Here is a 12,100-nt window from a genome sequence, read left to right as displayed (position 1 = left end):
TTTAAAAATATTGACAATGTATCATGCTTATGAATTGTCCATGTCATTATTTGATGATGTGATTGCTTCAGATTGGACATAATTGGTTGAGAATTTGATCGTAGCCTACTGAACCAGTCTATATTCTTATGTGGATCTGGGAATTATTTTTAATTTCAATGATCCTAATTGATTTGTTTTGATTTGGGTATAGTTATAGCAGGTAAGTTGTCGGCTCAGAAAAAAAAGGTTAAATCCTCCTTTCAAAGCCTTATGGCTGTTTCACGAATTAAACAAAGTTGTGAGATTACCAACTGTGACAGATCTTAATTTTTTTTGTCTTAGAGCGGTTGAATCTTTCCCATTATTTAAAAAAAGCAAAAAACAATGAAACACACACAAATGCAGAAAAAATGTGCACTTTCCAAATGTCAAATGCCTTATTCATTATCCATATTCTCTCGCTCATGGTGATTTTTTCCCCACAGGTGCTCTGCTTGATAATTCAGTTTTTGCACAATGAGAAAAGCATATTGTGTAGCACAATATGCGCGCGCATACACACACACACACACACACACACGCCACTTTCCAAATTGTACAACTGAAAACTTGCCAGTTGTCTTGAACGCATCACAAGTAGGAAGTGGGCGGGGCTATTTTGATCCAATAGCGTCCAGAGAAAAAGGACACGTTGTAAATACGCTTTTTAAGACATGTCAGCCTCCGCTGTGGTTTCAAGATAGCGGGTTGCTTGCTTGCTGTCTTAAAGTTTTTGTTTCCACAATGGTGAGTTTATTGCTAAACTGAATGAAGATTTGTTTGTTGGTGGTTAAAGATTTTTCTCTTTTGTTGTTTAGGTACATAGGTTGAGCTTGACATGATTATGAATAATAATGGGCTATTTCGAAGTTTGTTAGGCAGGATGAGCTGTCAACGCTTGTTGGTTTTGGCGAATGAGACTTATATTTACATTGATTTATTTAGCAGACGCTTTTTCCTTAGCGGCTTGCAGGAGAGTCAACAATGATAGTAATCCTATCCTAGCCAAGGGTGCATGTCATGCATGTCAAGTATATCGATGTAATGCTCTTTAGAGCCCCACCTGAACAAAACTAATATTAAGACTTGCCACCAAATGGCCATGAAGCTAAATTCGTTGTAAAGCCAACCTAGACAGGGGTTTCTTCAGGTACTGACATTGTTGTGGTTTGTTTCAGGTTCTTGCTGACTCCAATCCCCCTGACACTGCGACCCTCCTCCGTGTGAGAGGTCCACTGGAATTCAGATGTAAACTGGACAGTACAGATGGTGTGTTCATGCATGATTTTTGCCTTTCCTTATTTTAAGTGCTCGAAACTTTTGAATACACAATAGTGATGTTCATAAGAAAGTAGTAGTCTAACGGTCAATACTTAATTTTACAAATACCAATGAAATACTGTTTAGATAACAGTTCAACTTTCCTTTTAGTCTCAATTCCAGTCTCAGAAGTCACATTTAAACACAAACTAGTAACTAGTCTCTTTAAAAAGAAACTTAAAAAAGCCAGTTTGACCACCGAAAAATTACGTTCACACCACCAATAATTTTTTCTACCAAATTAAAACAGTATTTTTGGTTGATAACAGTAAGACTGTTATGTTGCCATCACCCGCGTCACGCCTACTGATTCATTCAATCAAGCGTACAAGACTTTTGTAGCACTAGAAATAAAGATGCATGTACAGCTAATTTGTTCTTAATTTCAGCACCCTAAGTTCCCAGATTTAAAAAGGCACTGAATTATATCTTTATGCTTTGATTTTCACATGGAAGCTCTCAGTATTATATTTTGGTGAAACTACCAAAGAAAAATGTGCTATTCAAGTGTAATATTAAACCAAGATTGTTAGGCCAGTTATTCAATACTGTCAGTGCTGGTGTATCACCAGCAGCTTGTGAAAAATAACACTCAAAAATACAAAAGACACCACCATGAGGTTGGACATGGAGATGGAGGAAAATGATAAATTAACAAACCGATACAGGAGAACAACAGTGTAAAGCAAACCAACTTTACTCAGAAGCATGTACACTACCGTTCAAAAGTTTGGGATCACCCAAACAATTTCGTGTTTTCCATGAAAAGTCACACTTATTCACCACCATATGTTGTGAAATGAATAGAAAATAGAGTCAAGACATTGACAAGGTTAGAAATAATGATTTGTATTTGAAATAAGATTTTTTTTACATCAAACTTTGCTTTCGTCAAAGAATCCTCCATTTGCAGCAATTACAGCATTGCAGACCTTTGGCATTCTAGCTGTTAATTTGTTGAGGTAATCTGGAGAAATTGCACCCCACGCTTCCAGAAGCAGCTCCCACAAGTTGGATTGGTTGGATGGGCACTTCATTGAGCAGATTGAGTTTCTGGAGCATCACATTTGTGGGGTCAATTAAACGCTCAAAATGGCCAGAAAAAGAGAACTTTCATCTGAAACTCGACAGTCTATTCTTGTTCTTAGAAATGAAGGCTATTCCATGCGAGAAATTGCTAAGAAATTGAAGATTTCCTACACCGGTGTGTACTACTCCCTTCAGAGGACAGCACAAACAGGCTCTAACAGGTACTATTTAATGAAGATGCCAGTTGGGGACCTGTGAGGCGTCTGTTTCTCAAACTAGAGACTCTAATGTACTTATCTTCTTGCTCAGTTGTGCAACGCGGCCTCCCACTTCTTTTTCTACTCTGGTTAGAGCCTGTTTGTGCTGTCCTCTGAAGGGAGTAGTACACACCGGTGTAGGAAATCTTCAATTTCTTAGCAATTTCTCGCATGGAATAGCCTTCATTTCTAAGAACAAGAATAGACTGTCGAGTTTCAGATGAAAGTTCTCTTTTTCTGGCCATTTTGAGCGTTTAATTGACCCCACAAATGTGATGCTCCAGAAACTCAATCTGCTCAAAGAAGTGCCCATCCAACCAATCCAACTTGTGGGAGCTGCTTCTGGAAGCGTGGGGTGCAATTTCTCCAGATTACCTCAACAAATTAACAGCTAGAATGCCAAAGGTCTGCAATGCTGTAATTGCTGCAAATGGAGGATTCTTTGACGAAAGCAAAGTTTGATGTAAAAAAAATCTTATTTCAAATACAAATCATTATTTCTAACCTTGTCAATGTCTTGACTCTATTTTCTATTCATTTCACAACATATGGTGGTGAATAAGTGTGACTTTTCATGGAAAACACAAAATTGTTTGGGTGATCCCAAACTTTTGAACGGTAGTGTATGCCTTTAGAAGTAAGTAAAAAACACCACTTCTTCTCAGCATAAGTAAGAGGTCGGATGTCTTCATTGTGTAATATGTAAATATGTTAGATCAAAAAGGAAAGTGGTCGCTCATAAATGAGTTATAACTTTAGAGTTTTAGCTTTTTTTTTACTCCAGATATAGATCTCAATCGCAGAGTCAGCATATTCTTGTTATCACTATTAGAGGGAGTTAATATATTTTTCTTCTTTCAGTGTCGCTCATGCACAGAGTGATTTCAAGAACATTTGAGAACCTGCACTCTAACGTGAAGTCGGAGTCCCTTGTTTTCACAGTCCGTGAAAGTCCTGTTATAATTTGGCCAAACAAAGGTTTTAATGTAACGCCTGAAGAAATTACTCCAAATACACTGTGTGAAGATATCTTTCAGTGGGTAAAGTAAGTTTCATCGAAAGTGTTTTTTTGAGTCGTGTTCTACTGTTCTACAACTGAATGCTTTCACAAGTCTTTTTACTTTTTCAGGACAGATGAACTAGAGATTGCTAGCAGAAAATCAACGAAAAAGAAGGGTAAAAAGATGTCAACAGCAGTGAGTTCATTGTTTCCTCTCTGAAGGTGGTTAGGGTGGGGAGGCAGAGATTACAACTGATGTAAGCTGATCAGCCAAAACATTAAAACCACCTGCCTAATTTTGTGTAGGCAACACCTTGAACTCTTTCTCATGTCCCTCAAACCATCCCTGAACAATTTTTGCAGGGTGCATTATCCTGCTGAAAGAGGCAGGTAGGTAGCACGTGTCAAAATAACATCCACACGAGTGCCAGGACCCAAGGTTTCCCAGCAGAACATGACCAAGAGCATCACACTGCCTCCGCCAGCTTGTTTTCTTCTTGTAGTGCATCCTGGTGCCATCACTTCCCCAGATAAACGATGCACACACACCCAGCCATCCACATGATGTAAAAGAATTGTGATTCATCAGATCAGGACGCCTTCTTCCACTGCTCCATGGTCCAGTCCTGACGCTCACATGGCTATTGTACGTGCTTTCGGCGGTGGACAGAGGTCTGTGGCTACATTGCCCCATGCACAGCAAGCTGCAATGCACTGTGTGTTCTTACACCTGTCTATCATAGCCAGCATTAACTTTTTCAGCAATTTGAGCTACAGTGGCTCTTCTGTGGGATCGGACCAGATGGGCTATCCTTTGCTCCCCACGTGCATCAGTGAGTCTTGGGCACCCATGGCCCTGTCACTGGTTTACCAGTTGTCATTACTTGGACCACTTTTGGTAGGTACCAACCACTGAATACCGGGAACACCCCACAAGACCTGCCGTTTTGGAGATGCTCTGACCCAGTCGTCAAGCCATCACAATTTGGTCCTTGTCAAAGTCGCTCAGATCCTTACGCTTGCCCATTTTTCCTGCTTCCAACATATCAACTTCAAGAACTGACTGTTCATTTGCTGCCTAATATATCCCTCCCCTTGACAGGTGCCATTGTAATGAGATAATGTTATTCACTTACCTGTCAGTGGTTTTAATGTTTTGGCTGATCGGTGTATCATCCTGTTGGCTCTTTACAGTCTTTGCTAATATTTGTTTAAAATTATCACTGTTTCAAAATGTCTCTTAAATGGCCCACACTATTTTTGGAAGATGTTTTTATTTTTGGAAAAAACTTTGTTTGTTGAACCTATAAAACTTTTATCTCATAAAACTTATTTTTTTATGTGCGTGTGTGCCCATGTGAATACATGCACATTTGTCTCAGAGCATTATAAACCTTTGTCTGATGATGGAGGTGACAAAACCGGGCCCCTTACCAGCCCCCACCTTCAGCAAAACAGTGGAGAAACATCACCTGCTGTGCATTACTCTGCCCATGGATTGTGTTGTCCGTATGACTTGCAACGAGACGATGAGCAAGTATGTTTAACTTAAATGGAATCTCATTATAATTTCTTAATCAAACTTTGAAATCTCATAACTTGAAGAAGTGAACTCATTATTAAAATCTATTACACCAAGTATTTCACTAATTCGCACAAACTAGCTCTGTACCAGTTATGTTTTGAAAAAGGGCATCAGACTGAACAGATCTGCTTTATGTATTAAATGGTAATCATATATCATAGCCAAGATTGCATGTTATGTGTAGTGGAATTAGTGCAAGTGTGCAACAGGTCGATCACCAATAGTAAGACAAATAATAGAGGACTCTAAATTAGCTGGACAGCTGTGCAAATCGTAATGCTTAGAGAAGTGGTTTAGTTTGGTTATGCTGTTGCAGTGCCTGTGAACGTCTATTAGAGGAGCTAGAAGGCCAGCTGTATGAGATGGAGAGAGTGACATTGCAGTACATGACGGGAGCAGCTGTTCCAGTGCCCCAACCGCTCCACTTCCTCCTTCCAGAGCCCAAGGGACTCAAGACTGTGGTTTTCCCAGCAGAAGTACCTGACAGCCAACTGGAGACACACCGAAGGGTAAGAACCCCAGTGCTGCCTTATCAAAATTAATGCAAAACGATTATCCCCCACATTTAGTTTCTTAGTGGGGGTTTTTTTCCGCTGAATTTTTTTTTTTTGGCACTCGACAAAATGTCGACTCCAAAATGATGCCAAATTGTTTCATATCAGTCTCGTAGTAAACAATGTTGCTTTGCATTTAATGTGTTTGTAGAGTTTTTTTTTTTTGATATGGCAACTAAAACAGCCTGTCTAAATAGGAGTTGCATCATCGATTTGAGCTACCAGAAGACAGACCCTATTTCAGAAGAACCAATGCTTACCACTTTCCCGATGAGGTTTACAAAGACGGCTACCTCCGGAATCCTCATCTGATTCTCACACATCCCACCCTGGAAGATGGAAAGGTTGAACTATATAATTTTTGTAGCAATGACCAAGTCAAAGTCAGACCAGTTGTATGGCATAAAATCATTCTAAAATTGGTAATGCTAAATGGCTCAGCAAAGAACAATATGCTTGAATCGTCATCTCTGTTTTGTAGTTGTACTTGGTCCAGGGGATCTACAGCTACCACCACTACATGCAGGACCGCATGGAGGACAATGGCTGGGGCTGTGCTTATCGCTCCCTCCAGACCATCTGCTCCTGGTTCCGGCAGCAAGGCTACATAGAGCGGACCATTCCTACTCACAAGGAAATCCAGCAGGTTGCATGAAGTATACGTTGATGTCAAATGTTGCTAAAGGTTTGCAGAAGTCTTTTGTTTCATTTGAATTGTTTCCATTCAGGCTTTAGTTGACATCGGAGACAAACAAGCAACATTTGTGGGCTCCCGCCAGTGGATTGGCTCCATTGAGGTTCAGGCGGTTCTGGATCACCTGCTCGGGGTCACTTCGAAGATCATGTTCGTGAGGTGTGTTGTGTGCTCATGCACATGAAGATGTCTCCTTATGTGCATAAACGTGATGTGAATTTGTCAAGGATGTGTTTTTTTTTTTTTTTTTTTTTTTTAGTCAGGGATCAGAGATAGCGTCTAAAGGCAGAGAACTGGCCACCCATTTCCTTACTGAAGGAACACCTGTCATGATAGGTGAGCTTAATTTCAAACTATTTAACTGGGCTTATCAGCTTACACTAACAAAGATACTGTATTAATTTTTGTTTTCACAATGTTTCCATCATACCATGTTTCCAAAATATCAGCACACAAACAGTGCATGGACACGTAAAGTTGTATTAGAATAGATCTCATAAGTGAATAACAAAGCTGACTTTAGATTACTTGTAAAATGAAACTAAAGACATCCAAAAAGTTGTTGTCCATCAGCATTTGTTTACAGTTGTGATACAAGTCAGCTAACTAAACCAATTCTCTTTAAACCAAATTTAAATCCCTCCAACTTTGTAGCAAAAGACTTATTTTGAATCCTGATGCCACCCTTCAAAATATATTACTAGAAGCTCGTTTCCACATCACTGTTTTGTCCTTTTCAGGAGGAGGAGTTTTGGCTCACACCATCCTGGGTGTGGCATGGAGTGAGACCACAGGGCAGATCCGCTATCTCATCCTAGATCCACATTACACAGGAGCGGAGGACTTACAAGTCATCATAGACAAGGTACCATAGTTGTTTATAAGCGTCTGCATCAGCTACGTTTGTCTTTGTACACAGTTTTCACAAACTCGGCTGACTTTGGTTATATGTTATCTTTCCCAGGGTTGGTGTGGCTGGAAAGGACCTGATTTCTGGGATCAGACTGCCTACTACAATCTCTGTCTGCCTCAGAGGCCAAAAACCATCTGAGTTCAAAATCATCTTTCATGCGGACATCTCCAAACTTGTCATCATTCTTAAAGCAGATGTTTGATGCCATTCTGTTTCTGGCAATTATACCATAACTCAATGATTTTACACCCACTCTAGTGTACTGAGCTGAACGAGTTTAAATAATTACCGGTGTTGATCTAATATTCAAATTATTCTAACCTAGGTAGGTTCTAATGATGCACTTTTTTTGGGGGGGGGGGTTCAAAAAAATCAGATTAATGAGTCACTTCAAAGAGAATGGTGGAACTTTCACTGACACAAATAAATAAGAAGATGTATATGTATATATAGATGTATATCGTGTGTGTGTGTGTGTGTGTGTGTGTATATATATATATATATATATATATATATATATATATATATACACTACCGTTCAAAAGTTTGGGATCACCCAAACAATTTTGTGTTTTCCATGAAAAGTCACACTTATTCACCACCATATGTTGTGAAATGAATAGAAAATAGAGTCAAGACATTGACAAGGTTAGAAATAATGATTTGTATTTGAAATAAGATTTTTTTTACATCAAACTTTGCTTTCGTCAAAGAATCCTCCATTTGCAGCAATTACAGCATTGCAGACCTTTGGCATTCTAGCTGTTAATTTGTTGAGGTAATCTGGAGAAATTGCACCCCACGCTTCCAGAAGCAGCTCCCACAAGTTGGATTGGTTGGATGGGCACTTCTTTGAGCAGATTGAGTTTCTGGAGCATCACATTTGTGGGGTCAATTAAACGCTCAAAATGGCCAGAAAAAGAGAACTTTCATCTGAAACTCGACAGTCTATTCTTGTTCTTAGAAATGAAGGCTATTCCATGCGAGAAATTGCTAAGAAATTGAAGATTTCCTACACCGGTGTGTACTACTCCCTTCAGAGGACAGCACAAACAGGCTCTAACAGGTACTATTTAATGAAGATGCCAGTTGGGGACCTGTGAGGCGTCTGTTTCTCAAACTAGAGACTCTAATGTACTTATCTTCTTGCTCAGTTGTGCAACGCGGCCTCCCACTTCTTTTTCTACTCTGGTTAGAGCCTGTTTGTGCTGTCCTCTGAAGGGAGTAGTACACACCGGTGTAGGAAATCTTCAATTTCTTAGCAATTTCTCGCATGGAATAGCCTTCATTTCTAAGAACAAGAATAGACTGTCGAGTTTCAGATGAAAGTTCTCTTTTTCTGGCCATTTTGAGCGTTTAATTGACCCCACAAATGTGATGCTCCAGAAACTCAATCTGCTCAAAGAAGTGCCCATCCAACCAATCCAACTTGTGGGAGCTGCTTCTGGAAGCGTGGGGTGCAATTTCTCCAGATTACCTCAACAAATTAACAGCTAGAATGCCAAAGGTCTGCAATGCTGTAATTGCTGCAAATGGAGGATTCTTTGACGAAAGCAAAGTTTGATGTAAAAAAAATCTTATTTCAAATACAAATCATTATTTCTAACCTTGTCAATGTCTTGACTCTATTTTCTATTCATTTCACAACATATGGTGGTGAATAAGTGTGACTTTTCATGGAAAACACAAAATTGTTTGGGTGATCCCAAACTTTTGAACGGTAGTGTATATATAGCGTTTTTTCCCCGAAACTGTCAATGGTGTTGAGTGCTCGACTAATGAGGAGCGGAATGTCAACACAGATACAGGAAAAAAAGATTTAATGCATAGCACTGCAGGCCTGTTTCGTGCATCTCGCATTCGCATTTTAGCAGCTGATGAGTGCGAGATGCATGAAACAGACCTGTACTGCTATGCATTAAAATCTTTTTTCCTGTATCCGTGTTGATATGTATATATATATAAACTTTGCAGAAAAAGTAAGGAAATTTGTGTTTGGTAGATTATTTCTTTGTTGTAACAATGCTTCTTGGCAATAAATCTTATATCAGGCACCTGATTGTCAGCACCTGGGGTACCAGAAGCTCAAAACAAGAGTCAATAGCAACAACAAAATAAGCTGTTTGGTATTGGCAGAGAGGATTTGGCAGATTTTTCATGGGCGCAACCCACATATTCAGCTCTGCTGCTCATCGCACAAATGCATGTTCCTTACAAATGTGGCACCATTTAAAAGGGAAATAAACAGGCTTTCCAACGGTATAAGATTAATTGCCAAGAAGCATTGTTACAACAAAGAAATGATCTACCAAACACAAATTTCCTTACTTTTTGTGCTAAGTTTATATATATATTGAATTGGCTTTGATCTTATTATTACAGCCCAATGCAGCAGGTTGAAGTGAGAAGGGACAAAAGCCCTGGGGTGAGAGGGTCCACCAAAAACATCCTTGGGCAAGCATTTGCCTTCCTTGCTGAATGTTCCACGGACAAGCTATGGAATCTGTACAAGTTGTGCAGGTGCTACCCAGTTAGCAGACCTAGTAAATGTTAACCTCTTTTGGGGGAGGCACACAGTAAGAACATTTCCCTGCAGGCATCAGGGAAGTTATATTTGCCTATTGTTTCATACAAACAAGGCAAATAAAATTCACATGGTTTTAGTTAGAAGTGTCCTGAAGAGAGATCAGCAAAGTAAGTCTGTAACATAAAGTATAATTTGAGTAGTACTGCAGTCACAGAGACACTGTATTGTATGTTCTTTGCATCTAATGCTCTCTGAGATGGGTCCAGTGTCAATGAGCCTGTAGGGCAATATGATCCAGAAAGGGCTGGTGTGAGTGCAGGCCTTTGTTCCAACCAAGCAGTTGCACACCTGAGTCTAAAAGTCAAGGTCCTTAGCAAAGGGTATTGGTTGACTAATAGAATCAGGTGTGTAACTGCTTGGTTGGAACAAAGACCTGCACCCACACCATCCCTTTCTGGATTATGTCCATCCCCGCGTGAACCTCTGTTGTCGTAAGCCTGCTCTACCCTAACACATTGAAAGATCTACAGATGATCAAAATTCCACCATTTACTTGGTACAACTTTATATTGGTTTTTCATGCCCACTTGTCCCCCAACCACTCTTAATAAACTGACTCCAACCATCTCCAGCTCATCAGAGCACCAGTTGTGATAACAAAAAAAAAACAACAGATACCACTGAATAATATGTGGTGCTAAATTTAGCCATCTGTCACTTCCTTTGAGCAAGCCCAATCAATTACTTTTTCTAATTGAGTTTTCACAACCAATTGTGATAATCTTTTTTTTTGTGCCTTGATTTGTCCACAAAAATGGGCCAACATAGGGATGTGAATGTAGAAAAACTCACTTAGAAGCATGCATGTCTTTAAAACTTACACTGAGGGTTCATTCTGCAAATCAACCTTTGTTCCTTTGTATCTATGGGGTGATGTTCTATGGAAGTTTGGAACTAAAGCACCCCCTATCATCGTCCCTTCCCCCATTATGCTCCACATGTTACCTCCCTTGCATTGGCATGCAAATTCTATGACAGTGACCAGACACAGGTTTATGTGGTGTATTCCCAAAGTTCTTTTGTTCTGGGGCATTGGCGTTTCATTAATGTGTGTCAGTTGTAGGTCTAACTAGGTTATTAAAAAACCTCCATGACAAATTGGAATTTCAGGGGACGCCCCTCAGGCTAATCCTATTCTTGTTGATGGAGATGCACCGAGGAGTGCAGTTATTTTGGAATCACAGATCTACAAGCGAAAGCCAACTAATATCTGCTTTCATAGTACTTTGCTGACCATCATTTTTGTGTTTGAGCCTCTGGCGATTACATTTCTTTTTTATGTTTTTTTGTACCCAGGCTTATAAATTTGGCTTCATTGAAATGAAATTTTGACAATTACTGTGTCTCAAGAGAGTGCTCTGGTGCTGTGAGAACCCAACTGTGCAGTTAAATAAAAACCTGGCCATGTCCATTTTTTACATCTTACTTTCAAAAATGGCTTTGCCCAGTGTTTAAGGAGCGACTCTGAACTTTATAATAAATAAAAAAAAGACCAAGTTCATAATGAAAGACTATAAGACTACTGTTTTATTGGTGATTTATCGTTTCAACCATTTTTAATATTTTAAATATTGGCCTTGTCCAAGCCTTGCAGCTGATATCAGAACAGCATTCTGGTTTCTGTAGGATCCGAATTTGTGGTTCTCTATTGAAATCGATGGTAGACAGCTCAAAATTTAGATGTTCCTGAAAAATTAAATTGGAAGAGGGGAAACGGTGGCGGCTGTAAATGTATGACAAAAACCCTGTGTTCTTGTCATCCCACCGATCATCCAAAGGACAGAGGTATTATAACCGGTTCCTGATAATTAATAAAGATTCCTTTTGCGGGTGGAGAATCTTAACTCCACTTGAGATTAACTTTTGTTTTTGGTATGCGAATTCTCTGTGTTGTATGCAAAGCCTGCCGATAGCACAAGTTAAACAAAATTAGAAGCATACCCACTCTATTTTTTTCTGTTTAAATATATCATACCATTGGGTGGGTGTCAATTCTGGAAGGGGGGGTGTTACATTCAACACCGTTTTTCTCTTTTCCCTACTGCCCTTTGTTTTAACAGATTGTACTTACTACTGATACAAATGACTGAAAATATGGTTTTAGTAAAGCTGTCCACTTTCAGGCCACATAGAACCGAGC

At 39.5% G+C, this 12,100-nt stretch overlaps 1 protein-coding gene across 1 annotated transcript; it reads left to right on the top strand.

Annotated features, from left to right (window-relative positions):
- Positions 1 to 703: 703 nt before the first annotated feature.
- Positions 704 to 7,796, top strand: ufsp2 (ufm1-specific peptidase 2). Its single transcript, XM_056280827.1, has 12 exons — positions 704 to 768; positions 1,200 to 1,290; positions 3,489 to 3,672; positions 3,757 to 3,823; positions 5,010 to 5,164; positions 5,529 to 5,721; positions 5,964 to 6,110; positions 6,248 to 6,412; positions 6,495 to 6,619; positions 6,720 to 6,796; positions 7,201 to 7,325; positions 7,425 to 7,796. Exons 1-12 carry the CDS (start codon positions 766 to 768, stop codon positions 7,509 to 7,511), a joined length of 1,419 nt encoding a protein of 472 aa, XP_056136802.1. The 5' UTR covers positions 704 to 765; the 3' UTR covers positions 7,512 to 7,796.
- Positions 7,797 to 12,100: the final 4,304 nt, after the last annotated feature.

Source organism: Lampris incognitus, chromosome 5 (genome assembly GCF_029633865.1).
Source record: "Lampris incognitus isolate fLamInc1 chromosome 5, fLamInc1.hap2, whole genome shotgun sequence".
NCBI classification, from domain to species: Eukaryota; Metazoa; Chordata; class Actinopteri; order Lampriformes; family Lampridae; genus Lampris; species Lampris incognitus.
This window is presented reverse-complemented; position numbering and strand designations above follow the sequence as displayed.

What these genes read in the sequence shown, in the direction of transcription:
- ufsp2 (XM_056280827.1), top strand. An exon ending in GTAAAAAGATGTCAACAGCA is followed by an intron (nt 3,824 to 5,009) that starts GTGAGTTCATTG and finishes CATTTGTCTCAG; the next exon opens with AGCATTATAAACCTTTGTCT. An exon ending in AGGAACACCTGTCATGATAG is followed by an intron (nt 6,797 to 7,200) that starts GTGAGCTTAATT and finishes TGTCCTTTTCAG; the next exon opens with GAGGAGGAGTTTTGGCTCAC.